Source organism: Hippoglossus stenolepis, chromosome 13 (assembly GCF_022539355.2).
Source record: "Hippoglossus stenolepis isolate QCI-W04-F060 chromosome 13, HSTE1.2, whole genome shotgun sequence".
NCBI lineage: Eukaryota > Metazoa > Chordata > Actinopteri > Pleuronectiformes > Pleuronectidae > Hippoglossus > Hippoglossus stenolepis.
The window spans coordinates 6,055,204-6,076,791 of NC_061495.1; the positions used below are offsets into that span (position 1 = coordinate 6,055,204).

Below are 21,588 nucleotides of genomic sequence, written 5' to 3' on the forward strand. Positions count from 1 at the left end.
TGACTGGGTTACTGATTTGTTCATTCTGTGAGAGTTCACCCAACTGGATTGGATGGCAAGTTGATGGGATCTTAATTTGAGAATTGATTTCTCCTGAATACTCTTTATTTTTCTTCACATGCTGCAGGTGTTCAAGGGCCAAGGTCAGGCAGAGTGCAGCATGAGCCTTTCTGATGGCAGCCACATGCCTGCAGTCACAGACTGCACACATTGATAGTGGGCCAAATGTTTAACTTGTATATCCTGATAGGAATAATTTTAGCATTTGTACACTTTATAATGTGGATTTTTCTAGAAAAAGCACAGTGTCCATCTTGAGTAATCGACACTCAGGATCACGGATCATTAAGCACCAGTGACGATAACTGATGACTGACATTGGTACCTGCATAATTCTTTCCCCAGTCTCATTCAAAAACTCACAACATATGTTGTTTCTCCCAGCATGCATTGCGCTAAAGAGAACCATGAAATGCTTCTAGTTCATCACAGGACTGACACAGCTCTATATGGTCTTTATTATGATAATGGAACATGAATGTTATGAACATTGAAAACTGAAAACGTTCCCTTGTATGACTGTGGCTGCTCATCTGTAAATGGTTCACATCTGGTTATAGAAGAGAATAGAATAGAATAGAGAACTGGATTTTCCATGTCTTTCTCTTCAAACACACACACGTTCCACACAAACACAAAGACACACACTTCCATTGCCTCTTGCCTGTTTCCATGGAGACTGCAGCGAGCTCTTTCTTTCTGCCAAGATCAGACCGTCTGACTTGAACACAAAACATATGCATACACACACACACACACACACACACATACTTGGAAGCACACACACCGTAAAAAGTGTTTTATCCAATCAGTCTATACTACGATGATTGTTATAGCTAGTGTCCTACTTAGAGCTTATACCTACATATACAAGGTTATTACTGTTATAACACCACTCTGCTGTTGTTATTTAGATCACTTTACTCATATTAAGTTTTTTATGTGAGGAGAATGTAAATATTTTTCTGTGTGCATATTAAAAGAGCATCACTTTTCATATTTGTAGAGACAGAGGGTAAAACACTGTCAGACAGGAGTGCAATGAGTTCTGAGGGGGATTAGGGTTTAGGAGGATAAAAGGTGTTTTTGGTTTTGTTAATGTAAACCTTCCAACTACAAAACATTTTATTGTTCCAGCACTAGATTTGAATTACTGTTATTAAAGTTTACATGCAGTGAGATGATCAAAGATAATGACACTGTTATGTCACAAGTGTCTTAAGCAACAGCACAAGTCTCACTTCCCCCTCTGCCAGTGGACCATGTGCAGCCATGTCACCACTGTGACCATTTTAGTTTGATTTTAAAGTTGATTTTAGTGACATCTTTTCACCCCTATAGTCACTGTTGGCCACAATGCAGTTGGTTTGGTTTCCATCGTGTAAAATAATAAGTTAATAAGTAAAGACACTGATGAATGAATTACACAGCAAATTATTAATGGTTGTGAGAGCTGATTTCCATATTTTCCATAAAATTGACAAATGCATAAGACATAAGGCTGTAGCCCCTGACACAAAAAATAAAGATGACAGTATTCTGCATTACATGAATTTGCAAAAGGGTTTTGTTGTTTTCTGTGAGGTTTGGCTTGTTAAACTTTGCAGGTAAAAGTTCACCTTTGTCTCAAAAGAAAAACTTATGATGCATGTGTTGTTTGAAAATGGAGAAGTCAGACTGGCAGTGTGCCATCACATCGTTTTGTACAGTGTTATAACAACAGACTACAGTGTTGCTCAATAGCAATCTGCTAAATAATGCATCATAGTTATTTCTTTTACTGGAATGAAGAAAATGGGACTGTACACTGAGAGAAATGTCTTTGAGGCTGTTCTCAGAATGACCCCAAATTCATTGTAAGAAGTTTTCATCATTAACCAAAACTCTGAACAACAGCAGTATGTTCTTCTTCCTGTCCTTTTCAGTGAAATAGACCAGTTCTTTAAAATGGGTTTGACAAATACTGATGGAAAGCACTTGTTATGAGTCCATGTTCCTGCATTAGTCACTGCTCCTTACAGTACTTCAGGTACAAAACTGTATCTACAACTTTCCAATGTGAGTTGGTAATCAACGAAATCTAAAACGTGACTATAGTATTAGTCCGAATTCAACAACAGCTCTTATTTTCTTCAGAGGGGTTTGGATATTAACGGTGTATCTGACGGCTCAGGGAACATCCAAACTTCGTCTATCTGGGCTGTGTGGTATAATTTTTCGAGAGCCATTTGTGGCTCAAACAAAACCCCAACATCTGATAGGACTTTTCTTTTTGCTATTGAGATGACAACAACTGGACTGACTGATGCTCCTGCAAAGGTGAAACGTGAGTTTACTAGTACATCTGTATGATACAGCCTGTAAGAGGTAGCACTGTGCACTTGACAAATCCAGAGCTAGAGATGATGGTGTGAGCACTGAATATTTGAAGTTGCAATACACCAAGCGGGTCATTCTACGATATCTGAAAAAGAATGAACCTCCAACTGATCAATAATGGTTTAACACCCCTGACCCTTCCTAGAGCTTCATTTATAAGACATCTAATAAACTGGATGTCCTCTTAGAAATATTGGAACCATTCCTGTTGCCTTCCAGGGAAACTACCATAGAATAGTGTTTAGCTTGATGTATCTTAACACTTAGTCAAAGCCCAGCAGTGCAGACAGGTGGTAAAGGAACGGGAGTAATGGCAAAATACTGTTCTCTGAATATAATGCTTGCAACGTTCATATAAATCATTTTGTATTTTGTTCCCATTTATATTATTTATCTTTATATTTTGTGTGTGTGTGTATGGGTAAATGAATGTATAATTGAAATATGCACTGCTTTATTTTTACAAGTAATCATGAGAGAGGTGTCCTTTTTTTCACTCGAGCACCTGCCTCCCCAAATGTCTGTGTATGGCCCTGCTCATGACCTTGGGTATGACTTTTCACAGCCTTGAAAAACAAAACTCACCCTGCAAAGTCAGTGTGTGTATGAGGCTCGTATACCCGTCTGTGAAAAATGACCCCATGACCTCTGAACACGGTTGAGCACATGAATAATCTCAATGTCGTACTTGTGAGCCAGAAAATATCATCATACGTCAAAGCCAATGCATCATTAGGCAAGAAATTTATTTTGTAAATGGTCATAAAACACAACGCTGGATTTGTACATTTAAATGAGCCTTAGTCGAGACACATGAGAAATGTTGTGAGGTAAAAACCTCTCAAACTTTTCTTTGTTTCACTATACAGTCATGTTTATGACAAAAGATTAGTTTTATTCATTATTCAACATATTTACATGTCACAGTAGAGACCTATTTCAAGGCAAAACAATCTGACACATGACTGTCTGGTTCTTATGGTAGAAATATTACAGAACAAATGAAGTGGTTATAAGTTATATATGATTCATTTGTCACAGTTCACACAGGAACAAGACAACCAGGGGTGCTGCCGAATCTGCTCCAGTGTTGCACGTTTGTCAGGACGTGGAGCCAGACACATGTTCAGCAGATCCCGGCACTCTGAGGAGAGAGACGACAGAAGAGAAAGGAAGGATTAGTCTGGAATCTGCAGTGATCTACTGCGACATGGAGGGAACTCTATGACTGCACACTAATAATACCAAAACACAGCTAGTGTGATTTTACCTTCGGACAGCTTGTTGTTGATTTTCATCTCACTGCAGATGAAGGCACAGGTGTCAAATTGCATGCTTCCATTCACCAAATTGAACAGCAGCGCACCCAACTGCCAGACTGTGGTGGGGACGGCCTCGTAACTCTGAGTTATAAAAACCTCCGGAGGAGCACACTGAATGGTTCCTGTATGCAAGATAGAAGGAGACAGAAAGAAACAAAGGATGAGGAACAGGCTGAGATTTCAGTGAAAGTCATCGCTCCGGAGATCAACAGATGAATGAAGAGCAGGAGCAGAACCGTACCAGCGAAGCAGTGGTAAGGGCCGTTTTTTGCATAGGAGCCACATCCAAAATCTATGATCCGCACTCGGGGACCCTCAGAGGTGGTTTGGATCAGGATGTTTTCCAGTTTCAGGTCCTGATGGAACATTTTCTTGGAGTGCATGTCTATGGCTGCCTCCACCAGCTGCTTCATGATGATCTGAAACAGAGATACAGAGACACGGATGAGTTAGAGTGGTGAAGAAGGGATTGAAGTTACACTGATTATTGTCAATGTCGCAGCTTTTCATCAAACGTGCTCGATGTAGTAACCGTCCTGGAGCTTTCCACCAGAGCTCAGTGCTCAAGAAACTATGGGTGTTTAAAGAACTTATGTTGAAATTGATTTTTCAACTTCTCAACCAATAATGAAAACATTAGTTTCAATTGAAGAACCCTCTAAGAGTAGATTTCCAGAAAGTGAAAACATAAGTGAAATATTCAAATATTTAGTTTTGGTTGAAGTCAAAATGATGAAGTAGCCACAGACAGTAGACACACTCAAACAGCTTCAGTACCTTTGCCCTGTGCTCGTCCAGTTGACCACAGTTGTCCTGTAGGTGGTCAAACAGGTCAACAGAGGGGACTGGTCTCTCCATGACCAGGAAAACCTCCTCGCCCAGATCGTACCAATCTGCGAACTGTACCACTGCAGATTTGCCCAGCAAGCCTGCTGGACCTGCTGCTGTCATCATGATGAGCACCTCCAAGGGGACTTGATGTTTCTTCCCATTGAAGACCTGATGGAGAACAATACACAATATTAGTGTTTCTGTAAATGTGGCTGTGTATGTGTGTTTGCCTCATCAACAACAACACAAGAAAAACTAAAATATAAAATGATAAATCTAATCAAGTTACTCACAAATGTTCCAATCTTCACACTTCGTTTGGGCATGCATTTGATCGCCACCTGCAGGACAGAATCATACTTCAGCACTTTGCTCAGCACAGTATGGTGAGAGTATGGATGGTGACTGTGTGTATGTGTGATGTGAAAACAGATACGATTCCACTTACCGGTAGAAAATCTGATTTTCTTCGGCCAGCGTAGACTGATCCAAAGCCTCCTTCACCAAGCTGGTAGAGCATCTGGTACTTGTCATGGAAGTCAGCTACACAGACAAACACACACACACGTTTATAGTTGTGATAAATGTGAAAACAGATTGAATCATTCCTCTAATTTGGTAAAGTGCATTTTTTAAAACTATCATCGATCAGATCATCACATTCAGACTCAGCTGAAAGTCGATACACAGGAATGTTGAAACATCGCCCAACCACAGTCGACTGCACTAATCCTAACTTTAACCCTGATCCAGAATTGACAAACCAAACGACATAGTATTATCTGTTAGGATCTTGCTTCATGCCAACAGGAGCACAGTTATTTTCTTTCTCACACAACTTACCTCTGCTCTTGTGGCCGAAGAGGATAGAGAATCTGCTCTTGCCATTGGAGGATGATGGGCCTCTGGGACTTGGGGAAGGGTCAGATTCATTGTTGCTGCCCCTCTTCCTCTTGCTGGGCGTCTCTGCCTCTGTGCTGGCCTTTCTCTTCGTGGCCTTTGCAGCTCTCCCTGCCACCTCAGGAGGATGGCAGGGACCCCTCTGCCTTTTTCTGGGAGACTCCTCTTCCATGCAGGCCTTCCTTTTGGAGCTTGCCACCCACCGACTCTTGTTAATGGGTTCGGTGGAATTTGAATTTTCAGAGACCAGAAAACGAAGCTCGTTTGAGATCGGGAACATGTTGTTGCTGTTGTTGATCTTAATCGATACCGATTGAAAAAATACCCAACTGACAATATCCACAAGCTGTGTCTTACTCTATTGAAGTCTTGAGTGGGACTGAGTGGCAGTTGGCTTTGGTCTGATATTATTCTCTGTGAACATTCTATTCTAAGGTTCTGAATTCTAATGTGAGATTGACTTTGAAGACAATAACATTTTTTGCTCCAATGAGAATGAAATGAGGAGTTTGCTCCAATGAGAATGAAATGTTTCAATTTTTGAATGTTAGATATTGTTGTTGTCAAAGTGAAACACTTGACTAACTTTTAATCCAGTTCATATTCTCAGTATGTTGAATATTTGAATGATGCAAAAAAGATTAAATTGAATAATACTTAAAATTACCATCAGATAATGAAAATGATTCAAAACGAATAAGGGATCAAATAAAAAAAATAAAATGAATAAATATATCCAAACTGTACAGGGCTTTAAACGAGCACTGTCGTAAAACGGTCGTGCAACAGCCGTGACGGCAGCTAAGCCGCTTTACGGCCGGTGCCTGTGTGTGGAGCTGAGCTGCAGCTGCCCTTGTGAAGATGTCCACAACATGTGAGTGTTTTAAAGGTAACTTCTGCCTAAGGAGACAGTGAACGCTGTATTATTTTAATCACTTACTATTAATACAGGTAGTGAGATAAAGATGAGCTCAACAGCGGTGTTAGCTAACTTAGTAAAACACTACACGCTGCATTTATCAACTTAACGTTTATTTATTTTGATTTCCGTGTGTTTTAACGATGATTAGCGGCTTAATTTAGTGACTGACATGTTCAGCTAGGAGAAGACTCCACGGTTCAGACCTGTAAAGTTCAACACATATTCCCATAGGCATATAACCCCCATGTTCCGTCGCTATGTGTGAACTGTATAACTGGACTGAACTGTAACAGCAGGTTACATGTGTCCGCTGTTCTGTCCCCATCTGGTGTCACTGTTGTTGTTAACCTTGAAGACATGAAGGCAGCGGACTGTTGTGTTCACTTCTCTATATGATAATAATTATAATAGTGATGAAGGTGATGTTACTGATGTGAAGAGAGAAGGTTTCTTCAGCAGGACGACCAGGGTTCACATTCCTGCCTGAAGTGTCCTGATAGACTGATTAGACCCCGTTCAGACCTGGGACTAACATTCATGCTGAGTGATCTGATTAAAAGTGATTTAAAAGTTCAAGTCTGAATGCATCCTGAGATTCGATCACTCAAACTACAGGATGTTGTATGGGACGCATATGGCCACATTTTATTTGCTGTAGGAAAGATCTATCCTGTTTGAAGGGGGAGGAGTTGTGTTGATTGTCATGTTTCTATTTGTTTACTCATGATCGTACTCTCTGCCTTCTTCACAGATACGGCCTACTGAAGTCTGCATCACCTAAGTTACGTTTAACAAGGACAGAATCGTGACATGGCGTCTCGCCTCCTCAAGTACGCAGTGCTTCTTCAGAAGTACCGCACCCCGCTGCTCGTGGTGAGCTGTGGCGGAGTGTTTGCAGCCAATATGTTCTACCATGTCTTCCCTGACAAGTCCTACCGCCCGCTGTACCAGGCCTGGTACAAAGGAGAGCCAGTCACACTGTCGGAAAAGCTAGAGCGGGTTTTCCAGCAGGTACAGTGTGTGTGTATGTGTGTGTTTGCATAATTTATTGAGACTTTTTGTTTCTTTGTTTTATCTCTCTTCTCAAGGTCACATTTTTGTCATTTTGATTAGATTTGTAAAATTATTTACAGGTGTTGCAGAAGATCCAAAAGATGTTACAGAGCTAAATATTAGCACAATGTCTATGTCTGTTTTTAGTACTAATTCATAACATTTGCAACAGTTATACAGTTTGTAAGGGAAAATTAATAGAGAAAAATTAAAGCATTTTTAGTTGCACACAGATGGTACATAGTTAACTGACAAAAGATTTTTACAATTGCAGTGACATTTCATTGTACTTGTCATTTGTAGGTGTTAAAGGATTATGGTATCAGCTCAGCCAAGAATTTCTCCTCCTTCGCCTCCTTTGGGTTCCATCCTGTCGCCGCCGGTGTCCCTTGGCTTCCTGCAGGGGCACAGATTGGCATCCCAGCAAACTTCAACAGCACCGCCGATGACTTAAGTGGCATCACCAACCGCAGCATTTTCATCAACGGCAAAACGGTGGACTGGAGCAGTGATACCGGCTCTGCGCTAAAAGGGGCCCTGGTGTTTTCCCTGGAGGCACAGAAGTTTGCCATAGCACGGGAGGTGGCCCGTTTGCAGTCCGGAGGACCTGTTCTGAATGCTGCTGTGGCCCCGTTCTGCCTGGGCGGGGTTTGGGTGTACAGTGTCCTTCTGAAGCAGGTGTTCGGGCTCCACGCCGGGCCTCTGCTGTTTCGCGGCGCCGCAAATGTTATGGCGCTCGGCCTTGGTGCCGTGTCTTACCTCCTCACCTCGGATGCTGTCAGCCAGTGGATTGACTACAGCTCAGACAGACGTGCGGCCAGGTTGTCACGTGATTATGCGAAAGGAGGGGTAGAGTTTTATGATAAGATTCTGTGCAGAAACAAAACTTTGCGCACTCTGATGGGTCAGAAGGGAGAGGAGATGTATGCTTCCAGTGGAAACTTGTTTCCTGCTCACCTCCTTCAGCTGAAACACACATCGTACACATCGAGGAGGGAAGGGATCCTCACTCTGCTCAAAGAGGAGAAAGTTTGAAAAGAGACAGGAGGGGGGCTGTTGTGATTAGAATTAAAATCAATGTCACCAGGGCTCACAGGAACAACTGTATTGATTAATGTGAATTGTAAATGTCTCTGTATAGACTGTAGAGACCTACGAGAGTCTCTTAGCTCTTTTTAGAAGTAACAAACAGGCCAAATAAATTATTATGCTTCTCGTTCTGTGTATTTTCTGTTATATTTTATGAATCCAGAATCCTGTTTGGAATGATTTTCCTCCAAAATTAGAAAGACATTTTGTTTACATTTCGTTTGGTATCTAGCCATTTTATTATCCAAAGTAATGTTTTTTAAACTAGTATTGTAAAAGAAACTCCATTCTAAATATTGTTCATTCATCAAAACCTGAAACCTGTGAAATCTGCTCCTCCATCAGTTGGTAGTTTCTCTACTAAGAAATAATCATGCAGCACTGGAAGCTTCCTGTTGCACACCATGGGCCCACATTTGGTCGTGCTGTTACAGCATCTGAATCATCCTCGTGTACAGTATCACTCAATGAAAGGCCAGAAAAACCCATTATGGAACAAAACATGTTGAGTGTCTGGGGAATGGACGAGCACTTAAAAAAGCACTGTACAGTTGGGGTATGGCAGAAATGTGGAGCCTTATCAAAGCAGAGAATCCTCTCACAAAGAAGCAGCTGTTTGTAATGTTGAAAGAAGCCTCGATAATCCCAATATGAAGCTGGGTAATGTAGCGTGTTCCCAGTACGCTTGTATAAAAGCTCCAAATTTCTTTAGTTTGTCCTTATATAAATAGATAATCTAACAACATCACTGTCATCAAGACGACTGTTCTTTCAGCTCAGGCCTCGAATAACCTTTACTGAGAGAAACACTCTATGTACCCACACATCATTTGCATGACCCGAACTAATTTGTTGGGTGATAATAATCTTAATATGCAGCTTATTATGACGCAGAGCTGCTCATATACTGTAGAACCCGAGTTCCCTTAGGTCGTCCGTCTGCATATTAACAAGGTTCAGATACGGTGTTTTAATTACATTTCTAATCTTGTACCCGGTGGATTGAACTAAATATAGAGGCCTGTAATTAATAGTGTTGCAGGCAGACATACATTGACACTTTTTACATCATTGTCCTCAGGGACACTGTTTAATAGAAATAATTGTGTTTGCCTGTTTGCCTGAGTAACTCGACTGTTGTTAACAGAGACAGCTCGGCCATGGTGTTCTCTGACAGGGAGAACTCCTTTACATGTGTGCCTTTGAGCAAGATACTGGATTTGTTATATATCCATGCTTATGCAGCAGATGGGGAACTTTCTGCAACCTTCATTTTGAAACTTTTTTTCCCTTGATGAACTAATTATTCTCATTGTTTCAAATCAATCCACTTATCATCATAACATGCTGGGGAAAAAGTTGGAAATGAAAAGTTGGGAGAAAAAAGGAACGTTCCCGTCAAGAATAAGACAAATAAATCAAAGTGTTGGCTGGATGTTTAGTTTTACTTCATCATTTCCACGACCACAAAGTGGCTTTTGAGATGTGCATATGAACAACACTGGGCTTATTGTCCCGCTCTCGCCGCTCCGCTTCATCTGCTTACTTCATTGTTTGCCCCTCAGATTCAACTGCACAATGGACCATTGTTTGTTGTAGTGTAGGCTGTTTCTTTCAGGAGCCACTAGAGGTCAGTACAGCCCACATTACCACTCCCACAATTTGCTACCATGTTTATTTTACAGTGTCCATGAATGACAGATCCATTCAATGTGAATGGGTCGAGTTGGACTGGAAGTGAAAGGATATCAATTATTAATTCAGAAATTCTGCCATTTATTGAGACAGATATTTTCTAAATGAAATTCAAGTTAAAAATACTGTCTCTCTCTCTCTCTCTCTCTCTCTCTCTCTCTCTCTCTCTCTCTCTCTCTCTCTGTGTGTGTGTGTGTGTGTGTACTTGTTTTTGTTAATTATTCTGGACCACAAATGAGGAAAGACTTAATTTCTGAGCTCCTGCTTAAGGTTAGGGTTCTGAATTGTGGGTAGGTTAAGGTTAGGGTTAGGCATGAACTGGTCATCTCTAAGGTTAAAGGATGATGGTATATAATAATGATAATACTTAAATAGCACTTTTCAAAACACATTAACCAGATGTTTTACAGGTGAAAGGTTAGGGAGGCCGGTGAGTGTCCTCACTGAGATGGAAGTCCAAGGTTGTGTGTGTGTGTGTGTGTGTGTGTGTGTGTGTGTGCGTGTGTGTATGTGTGTGTGTGTGTGTGTGTGTGTGTGTGTGTATGTGTGTGTGTGTTATGAGCAGTAGGCAGCTGCAAATGTCCTACAGCTCTTGTGGCCAAATTAATTCAACCTTTATTTTATTAGTGTATTATCATTGAGTAATGGTTTGGCCCCATTCAGAAAACTGGAGCGTATAAATACATTATTGGGAAGGATTTCCCAAACACATATCACAACACATGCAGTGAATGCAGCACACATACATTTGTGCAGTATATTACAATGTGTATGTCTTTATATACAGTCTGTGGTTTATGTGCATTAATGCCACAAGTGAACACAAGTTAAAACACAGATGTAAAAACGCGTTGGGTCTCGTTCTTTCAAGGATCCTGTGTGTGTGTGTGTGTGTGCGTGTGCGTGTGAATATTAAGATTAATGGGTCGGATCCCGCAGCGGTTCTCCGTGGGTGCGCTCAAAAACAAACAGCGCGCCTCCCGCTCCGCTGGCCCCGCCCCTGTGCGCTTTGGTTCGACGCCATGACGTCGCCCGCCGCTCGGAGCTGCGGTGCAGGCAGGAGCAGCTGCAGAGAGCAGGGACCGCGGACAACAACGGACACGCTCCCGCTCGAGTCTCCGGCTTCACCGCTCGCCTCACCGCTGATCTGACGTCCCCCAACCCCTCCCAAGCAAAAATCTACGCTTGTGATATTTATTATTTCCCCCGGTGATTTTTTTCCTCTGTTTTGATCACGCATGCGTGGGATTATATTTCACACCGCGTCGACCTGAAATGACTGCCGCTGGTCGCCGCGTCTAGCCAATGGTTACTGCGGGGGCTCCTCGCTTGTGGATTATCCGTCGTCGCCGAGCCAGTCGCATGGTCGAGCCCGGAGGAGGCCCCGCTCTGCTGGGTGGATGTGTGTGAGGCACCGCCGGACCGCGAGTGCTGATGAAGACTGTGATAGTGATGATGCTCGGGCTTCGTCGGCAGTGGGCGCACTGATCTTGGATGTTCGGGCCACATCGCCCCGACACACACACACCATTTCCTCACACGGAGAAACATTGAATTGCTTAAAAACTGGACGCCCCTGGAGCAGTTTATGACGGTAAGAGAGAGAGAGAGAGAGGGGGAGCCCGCAGGCCACCAGCTTCCACACCGCCAACTGACGTTAGCTCGCTAGCTAGCTTAGCGCTGTCACTTTTTACCCAAGTTGCTGGCCGCACGGGGCTAAGAATTGGCTAACATTGCGAAACAGCACCGACATAACGTTACTCCAAAGGGGGCTTGTGTTGCAATTACACTCGTGCCTATTTAAAGTGCGACCCCCCCCCCACCCCCACCAGCCCCCACAGCAACAACAAATACACAGCTTTAACACACATTTCCCTCCACAGCCTCAATAACCAGTGCTTGGTGTAGCTTGCCTGTTAGCTAGCCGCTGCTTAGCCCATTCAATATCTCGCTGCTTACTTTAACGCAGCTGCGAAACATCCAGTGTGCGCAGCGTCGGTGTTTGCTTGTTATTTTTTTAAATTTTTTTAACCACGTTTATTGAATCAGCTAAACTTCCCCGTGTTAAGCGTCCCCACGTAATTCAGTTAACCAGCCCCCCCCCCTGTTAATGGCTCATTCATTGTACCGTGCACAAGGAGCCCTTTAATGACAGGGGGGGGGGGGTCCAAGTTGGCGTTGAATGGAGCCAGTGCGGCGTCAGTTCTGCTCGGCGGTGGCTGTCTGTGGCTTTAAATGTGACATCGCTGTTATCGCACGCAACAGCCATTGTTTGATTTGTGATCATTGAGAGAGAGAGAGAGGTTGTTTTTTTTGTTGCGGTGACAGCTGATGCGGGGTAGAGATTCTAGCCCCTGGAGCTATCAACGTAAACAGATAAACCCGCAAACACAGAAGCCGTCAGACCGCTGTGAAACGTGTGCGGTCATTCATTGGCGTGTGGCTGTGGAAGCAGATGCGTTCACCGTACGTGTCATATTCCAGAGAACGTCACGCAAGAAGACGAGGGCCCCGCAATGGATAAACTGCTTATTTCGCCTGTGCACGGATGATACTTCATTGTTGTCGCGCGGTGGATGACAGCGTGAGCTCCCGTGTGCTGGGTGAGCAGCTCTAACGGTCCAGTAATGGATGTGGGGGGTGGGGGGGTATTTGCTGTGATGAGGCGTCCTCTTCTTTTCCTCTCCCTCTCGAGATGACGTAACCCTCCACCATCCGTGCCACATCTTTTTGGGTCGCAGTCGGTTCCTCCGCTGCCTGCTGCTTGCCAGTCTGCTGCCGGTGCTGAGATCATATGGACGGGGCTCTGTCCTCCCATCTCTCCCATCGCTGGTCCCCACTCGTCCTGTTTTAAACTGCAGAACGACTTTAAAGACATATCCACTGATTGCTCATGAACTGGATCTCAGATACAGAGGAGGGGAGGAGGGGGGGGCAGCCAGTGAATGAAATCCCGTAGCTCTCTTCAGTTTTCCCCCAAAAAGCTGTGTGACCCCAGGGATCTGTGCAGGCAGCAGCATAAATGCCCCCGTCCCCCTACCCGTCCCCCTCACGCCCTCAACCCACTGACATACTGTGAATATCCTGTGTAATTTTACTGACTCTTTATTTGTAAGGTGAGACAGTGCGAAATGTTTTGACAAGCGCGTTTCTACACCGTCCACGTCTGAAGGAATCCCTATGGACACTTAGTTTAACAGACACCCCACCCCACCCTCCCAAAATGACTTTGACCTTATGTTAGTGGATCTTCTTGACCTGGATACATCGAGGATGGGGGGGGTGGGGTGATGGTAGCTGAAGCTGAACTACTTATCTTGGGAATTAGGCCTGCCATGTAGCACATTTTTAATATGGGACACCACTAAAGCTGCTGCATTAAGGATTATTTTGCATGAGATTACACTACAAGAAAAGTGTGACTGGCTTTTTAGCTTCAGTCCTTAGACATGTGAATGGAATGATACTTTGTGAAGGTCACTGATGACACTTTTGTGAATGTTGGTATCGTCAAAATGCTGTATATTATAGTTAGTGGTGCAATTACTTACAGTGAGAAACACCCTGAAGAGTTAAGTGAACTCCACATTATTGTCATCCCTTAATTATATGTTTTCAGCTACATATTTTTTATCTGATCCACCTGTTTTCTCTTTCCACACACTAAGGGATAATTATTCTTTGAAGGATGAAATACATCATTCCTGCCCGGGCAAAACTGTTTCTTGCTTCTGTTGAAACCAACAGAAAGGCCATGAAAGTCTGCAACCAGAGCTTGGCCATAACACTGAGAGCAGAGTCGGGTTCTCTGAAGCAACAATCTTTAATGAGTGCATTTACAATAATCTGATTATTGGTCTTATTCTGAATAAGACATTATTTCAATGATCATGTTTACACGAGTTGCTAATAGAACATTCCATTCATATTCCTGTTTACATGTTACAGAGCATAGTCTGATTATGACTCACATGAACGTTATTTCCACTACGTTATACGCCCGTCGTTCCCGCCAGAATTTAAACCCCCAACCTGTAATAGTTAAATGCACAATACTGCTTTATACCCTTTTCCAAGTTTTATCTTTCTTATTTTTCAAAAGTTTGAACTCCTTGTTACTTTTCCATCTTGTGTAAGTGCTGTACGGGTCAATGTCGCAAAATGCTCGACGTCATAATGGATTAAGACGTATATGTCTAATGCAACTAAGGTTGGAATACGTCTGAATATTATTTCTTATTCCCAGTATGATGTTATTCACATGAAGATAATCAGAAAATGCTGCTTACATAAGAGTGGCTTGTTCACACTACTGTCTTAATCGGGTTAATATCAGAAAATATCGGTTACCACGTTAACATTTCTAGTGACAAACAGTGGAACACATCTCTGTTAGCTGAAACACATAGTGAGATTAAAGGCTGTGCTGTCGGTACCTAAACATGAAAGTGAGGCTGAGCTTTTTGATGAATCTGACCTTTTTTCTCCTGAGGCATATTATAAATCCTTACATGATGTGCTGAGCAAAATCCTGGATTGAACTAAATTTCTTTGCTTGTTGTGCTGTCCAGTACTGAAGAAGTGGACTCAGCTGGTGAAGATTAAATTGCCTGTGGCCATGGCCCCTCTTTACTTGAGCTGTGCACCTGAACCAGCCATCCCCATGGTAGAGAGGGCAGATAGTAAGAAGCGAGGGGAAGGTTGGGACAGGGAGGGATGGGGGTAGAAGATGGAGGGGGGCACAGGTAATTGGAATTAACTTCCCCAGCTGGCAGAAGGCTTAGGTAACCCATGGGAGCAAGCGAGTAGTCAGGGAGTATCATTAGATCCCGAGGCAAATTGGGAGTCAATTTCAACTGTGGATATGAAGCAGGGGCAAACTGTTTTTGACCCCTATCTCATTTCCAACCATTCAACCTCAGGATGGTATTGTGTTTTTTAATAACAATAATACAAAAAAACTATTCTGTCTTGGGGCCTAACCTGCAGGCCTGTAATACATGCAGTATGAGCAACTGCTGGACAATATTGCCTGTAGCAAGACTGCGATGACAACCAGGCCAAACATACTGTAGTTGGATTAGATTCTGCCGGTCAGATTTTCATCCCTAACTTGATGATATTCTGTTGTATCAGTTAAAGATGAAGGATGTATATATATATATTGAATAATTCAGTTTTACTGCCAGCCCCACATCCTCAGGGCTTTGGTTGATGGCTGCAAGAATTTGACTGCTCCATTACATCCTCCAAGGATTTTCTTTTTTTTTTTTACCCCTGTCTGTTTGCTGGTTGGTTAGTTTGTATGTACGTTTTTTACATTTTCACCATTTTCCCACATAATAATTAATGGATCTTGATCAGGCACATTTAAGGAACTGATTTCAATGTTCTTAATTTAATTTAAGGGGACTGTTGGGCCTTAGTGGTGGTATGTGTTTTACTGAGTACCATTCTAGTTGAGAATAGAAGCGAGGAGACGCAGCCAATTCATGTCCACTTTGGCGTCCTGAGACCTCTCGCTAGCGATGAATCATTGTAACTCCAAGGGGCTGACGAGTGCCAGTCGAGAAGATGCATTGAGATGACAGCCATCTGCTTAAACATCATAAACTGGGCCACATAGCAACGTGGTCAAAGGTCAACCATTGTTCTCGTCAGTTTGAGAGGCTGAGAGATGTGTATACACTGTGGGATGGGCTCAGAGTACAGAATGTTAGGGAATGAGTGGAACACTGTATGCCTAAAGATCATGTTTAATAGGTCTTGTGCAAAATCAGTTGATATGGGCAATAGAATAATATATAAATGAGTGTTCTCTTCATTCACAGAGGTTTTAGCTACCGGCTGACCTTCTGTCCTTCCAACATATGTTCCTTTCTTGTCAGTTCCTCACTCACCTATTTTTTTCTTTGTCTGAAACCCTATTTCTGGTTGGTCTCAACGTTATAAAGGCACTCGCTGCCACTTAGCATGGTGCTCAGTAGGGCTGACCGCTCAGTGTTTGTGTGAACTGTGTCTGTAAGAGTACTGCTAGTTGGGTGCTGCGGGCAAGATCAGAATTTGAAGATGGTAGCATTTGCAAATCTAATATTAGTTGGCCTATCGTTGCCAGAAGTGTTATAGAAAAAGAAATCCAAGTAGTATTAGTGAACTATCCCTCCTGCCAATTACAGTGTCTGACTGTTGATCTTATTCTGCAGAGTGGTTCATTTTATCCCCAGTTGAGTGTTAATAACATCCTCCTCTGTCGGTGGAAGGCGGCTCCTGTTTAACCAAGAGAACCAGCTGTCGGCCCATTTCATTCTACCCAATGGAAAGCTCACAGTACTGTCTGCAGTCAGGAAGCATTGTAAGCTTACTCATTGATGGGATCGGTTAGTTCGGACTTAACATTTTACAGCGGGAAGACAGCGACCGTTTATTTCTTGAATGTAATGCATCCTGCCAATTGCTGCATTCAGAAATATTCCTAATGTGGCTCAGGCCAACGCAATTATGATTTAGCATAACATTGCACAGGCTAACATAGCACTCACAGATCACCATCATTGTCCTGAGCCACAGTTCTTTCTGGCAGCACTTAAGTGAACATCCATTCACATGAATATCCTGCAAGGTAGCTCCCAGGAAGGCAGCTAGTTAGTGTTGTGTTGCTGGGGTGGATATGACACATAGGTCCTCAGCAAAAATCATCTCCCAAGTCCCAAACACAGCTGTGTTTACCCTGCACAAGACACCGCAGCTACCGAATGCCAGGACTAAGGTGCCTCCACAGATCCAGGCTTCCAAAATAGAAAGCAAGTAATGCCATATTAATAGTGACACATTCAGACTGGCTACAAAAGAAAGCTATATCAAATATGGATGCATCTGTCAGGCTAGTAGCACAGTAGTCTCAGTATAATTCAGAAAGTAGTGGAGAAGACTTGCATGTTGTTATTTGCTGCCTGTGAACACTGGGACAAAAATAACAGTGGCCTTGTGAATAGCGTGTAAATGATTGGGGGTAGATTCACTTCTGTCCTATTTTACTTTGGAATGAAGTGTTTATTCATAGTCGCACAGTCGTAGTATTGTTCTGTCTTGTTCCAAGATTTTATTTTGAATGTCATATTGTCAGATCAGGGCCACATTCTCTCTTTCTCTCTATCTCTCTCCTTCAAAAATACATAACATTAGAGAGAATTGTGACTCTACATGCATGCGCAACATCAGAGTCGTATCTGAATATTCTTGACTTTAATAATCATACCACTTCTCAGAGTGTACCAGAAAGCACTCTGTTGTGTTATCCAACATGTGCAGAAAGAAAAATCTTTATTACCTCTACCAGGGAGCTTATGTTTTTGTTTGTTTGTTACTTAATTATACAAGAACTCTCAACTGATGTCCATGAAAGTTTGTGGAGGGTTGGGGCACGATGCAAGCAAGAACCTGTTCAATTTCAGCAGCACTTTTTCATTAATTCATGGATCTTGAAAAAAATCAAGCGTTTTTAAGGGAATGATATTTGATTCTAATAAAAATCCTGAAAATAGTGAATTTATATTTGGTTTCATAAGGGAAGAGTTGGGCCTTGGTGGAGGTATGCATTCCACTGAGGGCCCTTCTATTTAAGCTTGTTTTTGTCATTGATGATTTAACAAATGACTTGGTTAGTGCCTTCTCAATTGTTGCCTGTATGGTACAGTTTGTACAGTATATCCCATTTTAATTTAGTCTGGGAGATCCACGTAGTTGTTAAGGGTTGAGACAGGTCTCTGTACTGATCCACCAGACCATCTCTCATTGTGAAAGAACAGTTCTTTTCCTGTCCCACTGGGGTCTGTAAAATGGAGTTTGCTCTCAGAGGAGCATCCAGTGATGACAAAATAATGTAGGGGTTGGGAAATCAAGGGGGATGTCATGCAACATGAAATAAGTTATGAAATTCATTATGTTTTAGGAGAATATAGAAAAATGTGCTGTTACTGCTACTTCATTCCTGGCAAATAATCACAGGAAGTATAAAATACACTTTCATCTGAACCTCATTTAAAAGATGACCCCACACTTCTTTACTCCACTAGGCCATGGCAACGTAAGGAGTGGCTCCAGATATCTGTTGTAATTAATCAAGCAGTATCGTCCTTATAATGAGTGTTTTCCAACCCAAATTCAGAAAAATGCAGGGCAAGATTATACCAACATGCCAGGAGATAAAGCTAGATTATGGTTTATGAGCTGTGAGATAGACCGAGCTAGCCGCGCAGGGGTTGGATTAATAGAGTAGAACATAAAGCGATTAAGGGATTAAAATAATCATTCATCACCAACAGGTATGAAATGAATAGATGTAGTGGTGGTCATTAGATAAATGGGGGAATGGTAAATTGAAGAAAAGGGGCGTTGGACAGGTGAACAGAGGTGGTCAATCAGTTGATCGTAGACCACAACAAAGTAGACCTGTATGCAAGTTTTTCCTCATTTAATAGTTTGACAATTATCATTGTCTCTGTCAAACAAACCAATAGTCGTGAAAAGAAGTACCTGCACGCATTACTTGTTTCTTGTATATTTTGAATACATTCCACTTGTTGAAATGTCTTTACTGTGTCATCTTGTGTCAATTGTAGCCGCTCAGTTCCACTCATTCCTTTCCCTCAACATGTCCACTCCCTCCTGTCTGACTTTCTCCTCAGCATATCCACCCGGATCTCCCTAGCCTGCAGGGGTTGGTCTCAAGAACCAGTTTTAACCAGTTTATTGCTGGGTAATGATAAGAACTGAAATACTGACAAGCTTCTGGTCAGTTGATGCTGCTATTGCTCATCATCATCATCATTTTGTGGTTTAACCATGGGCATTTTTGGTTTGCTCTCTGTAATTTCCATGGTTTAAATGGATAAATAAATATAACTTTTAAACATTTGTTTCATCTGTCTGCTAATGTATGTTAGCAAGCAGCTCAGACCGTGATATGAAGCTGTGTGTTGAACGTGGGCACAATTCAAACCCACATATACATCTCAAATGTAGTTGGAACTTGGCCTCTGCAAGTTTTGATGGGAATTAGTGCAACAATCTTGGTCTTTAGACTGCGACTTGAAACAAGGGGATAAAGATGATGAAGTCAGTCCTTTCCCACCACCACATCCACGTCATCATATTATTGAAAAATGTTTCATGTGAAAGAGGACTCCTCTCCTGTGCAGCCCCACCCCCACCTTTACACTCCTCAGGTATGTGAGTACAGCTGGCTCCTGACTCTTTACTCTAGAGTTATGCTTGAGTGCGTGTTCTGGCTTGTCCTTCCCTTCACCATCAACCTTCCCATTTTCTCCCAAAGTGTGTATACTCTGCAGCACTCGCACTCCTCTGCACATTTAGACATACCCACACTGTTTCCTAAAGGTGCCTTGTGCCCGTTTTAATCTGTTGCTTGTGCAACCTGAGCTTAGAGTGCACGCACATGCGCGTGTGTGTGTTGGCTTCAGATCCTCAGGTCCTCCTTTGAAACAGCTGCTTAAAGAGCCATGAATATCTCTGAGGGTCAAAGGACACAGTTGCTTAAGAACAGTGGGTCAGAGCCAAAAATGCATGACGTTCCTTATTCTGCTGTGTCCCCATGAGAATTAGCAAGGTTTCACTTATTTTTCATAGTGCCTAGCAGTGACTATGGTAATATTTGGAGGTGGTGCCATTACAGGCGATAAAACACGTTTCCAGCTTTAGATAATCAACTATTTTACAAACACTGACAGTCAGAGTTACAGTTTGGTGACTTTATTAAAACAAGCAGAAAATTGTGCATTTGTTTCCATGATTCTAATCCTTAAATTTCCTGCCCCTCTTTTCAAACATGCAGTGTTTTGTCAATTGACAGGGTTATTTCCAGGAGATCAACAGTTTACATGGTAGAACCTAGTTTAATCTGCTGCTTGTTTTGCTTGGAGATCTGGAGGAAGCGAGGAGGGACTGCCTATCCAACTCAAACACGAACAGACAGAGCAGTCTAAAAACACAGGGCATCAGGGCTTCCCCCACTCGTCTGTTCTCCTTTCTTCTCTCCTTCGTTTCATATCCTTACTGCTCGTGAATTCAAACTTTTGCCTCTGCACGATTCCCTCTCTTTTTTGTCAACAGATGGCTGCTGGATTTAGACGTGTGAGCATGGCATCACCGTACATGTGAGATGAGTAGCGAAGAGAGCAGGAGGGGACAGGGTCAACGACATGCGTAGTGATATCTGGTTACAAAGGCTGACAGGCTTGCTTTTTAAGGAGGGTGTGTCCACCCACGTGATCTTTGATCCGAACAGTACCCACACAAACTCTTTTGACATCTGAGTCTCACATCATGACTATCGCTAACCTAAAGCAAACTTTTGTTTTTGTTTTTCGATCTGCACCAAATTGCACACACTTCCCTAAACAAGCCTAATTTTTTGCTGCATAAATTATTATCTTAAAAATCTAAGAAAATGTTGAAGAACACAACAGCTCACTATGTCAAAGAAAGTGAAAATACATTCCTGGAGCCAGCCTTTGATCTGGATCCGCACCAAAACCTTCATTGATCTATACCACATCCTTCCACCAAATTTCATGGTAATCTGTCCATTCGTTTTTGTGTAATCCTCCTTACCAACAGACAGACAGATAAAAGCAGACATTCTTTTCCGACAATTTCTCAAAAACAGTTTCATGATATTCAAAAATAGATTTTCCAATATCGATTTGGCAAATTTATGTTTGTATAGAACATTACAGAAAAAGCATAAAAAACCTTAACTTACAAAGTTACAGTAATTTTACAGGTTGTTTTTTTCAGCAGACATACAGGAAATAACAAAAGGACTTGAAATTGAAACTGAAGAGTCTCAATTGGTTAAATGACAGCGAACAGCTGTAATATGATTTAAGTGAAGTAGTTTGTTAACTAGTGAGCACGTGAGGTGGTTAAAATGTACCTTTCCATTGTGCTATCAATTTATCACACTTTCAGTCTATTGATCTGTTGTAGTGTGTGTCTGCTGACAATGTATGTACTGTATCAGCTTGTTTTTTTCTGTGGGTATTTGTGTAGATGTTTCTATGTGTCTGATAGCCTTTGGTTTGCAGCCATTCTCAGTAGGAAAAACAAATTGCAGTGTATGTGATTTTGCACTGTCAGGTCCCGTGTGTGTGTGTGTGTATTTGGGGGTTTGTTTAAAGAGAGTATTTGTGTGTGCTGAAAGAAAGTGACCAAAATGGACAGTCATACCCGCAGAGAATCTATGTGTTTGTGTGTCAGATGAGAAGGAGAGCACCGAGAGAACATGAGAACAAGATTGTGTGTGTGTGTGTGTGTGTG

At 42.3% G+C, this 21,588-nt stretch overlaps 3 protein-coding genes across 7 annotated transcripts in view; 2 read left to right on the forward strand and 1 right to left on the reverse strand.

The window, feature by feature from the left end:
* Positions 1-3,467: 3,467 nt before the first annotated feature.
* Positions 3,468-5,664, reverse strand: LOC118120148 (serine/threonine-protein kinase pim-2-like). The gene is made up of 7 exons (XM_035174884.1): positions 5,436-5,664; positions 5,041-5,135; positions 4,886-4,933; positions 4,539-4,760; positions 4,003-4,180; positions 3,710-3,883; positions 3,468-3,583 (listed from the first exon to the last, which is right to left on the reverse strand). Exons 1-7 carry the CDS (start codon positions 5,662-5,664, stop codon positions 3,468-3,470), a joined length of 1,062 nt encoding a protein of 353 aa, XP_035030775.1.
* Positions 5,665-6,278: 614 nt separating this feature from the next.
* On the forward strand, positions 6,279-8,683 carry tmem177 (transmembrane protein 177). Of its 2 annotated transcripts, none has more exons than XM_035175489.2 (3): positions 6,279-6,381; positions 7,166-7,425; positions 7,771-8,683. In XM_035175489.2, exons 2-3 carry the CDS (start codon positions 7,225-7,227, stop codon positions 8,500-8,502), a joined length of 933 nt encoding a protein of 310 aa, XP_035031380.1. In that variant the 5' UTR covers positions 6,279-6,381; positions 7,166-7,224; the 3' UTR covers positions 8,503-8,683. The 2 variants fall into 2 exon arrangements, with proteins under 2 accessions (XP_035031380.1, XP_035031381.1); XM_035175490.2 differs by having other exon boundaries at positions 6,279-6,366.
* Positions 8,684-11,460: 2,777 nt separating this feature from the next.
* The window catches only part of ptpn4a (protein tyrosine phosphatase non-receptor type 4a), a 58,680-nt gene continuing 48,552 nt past the window's right edge, over positions 11,461-21,588 (forward strand). For all 4 annotated transcript variants that reach the window (XM_035173878.2, XM_035173879.2, XM_035173880.2 and 1 more), the window contains exon 1: positions 11,461-11,845. The gene's annotated coding sequence lies outside the window, so the exon portion shown is untranslated. The remainder of the gene's footprint in view (positions 11,846-21,588) is intronic.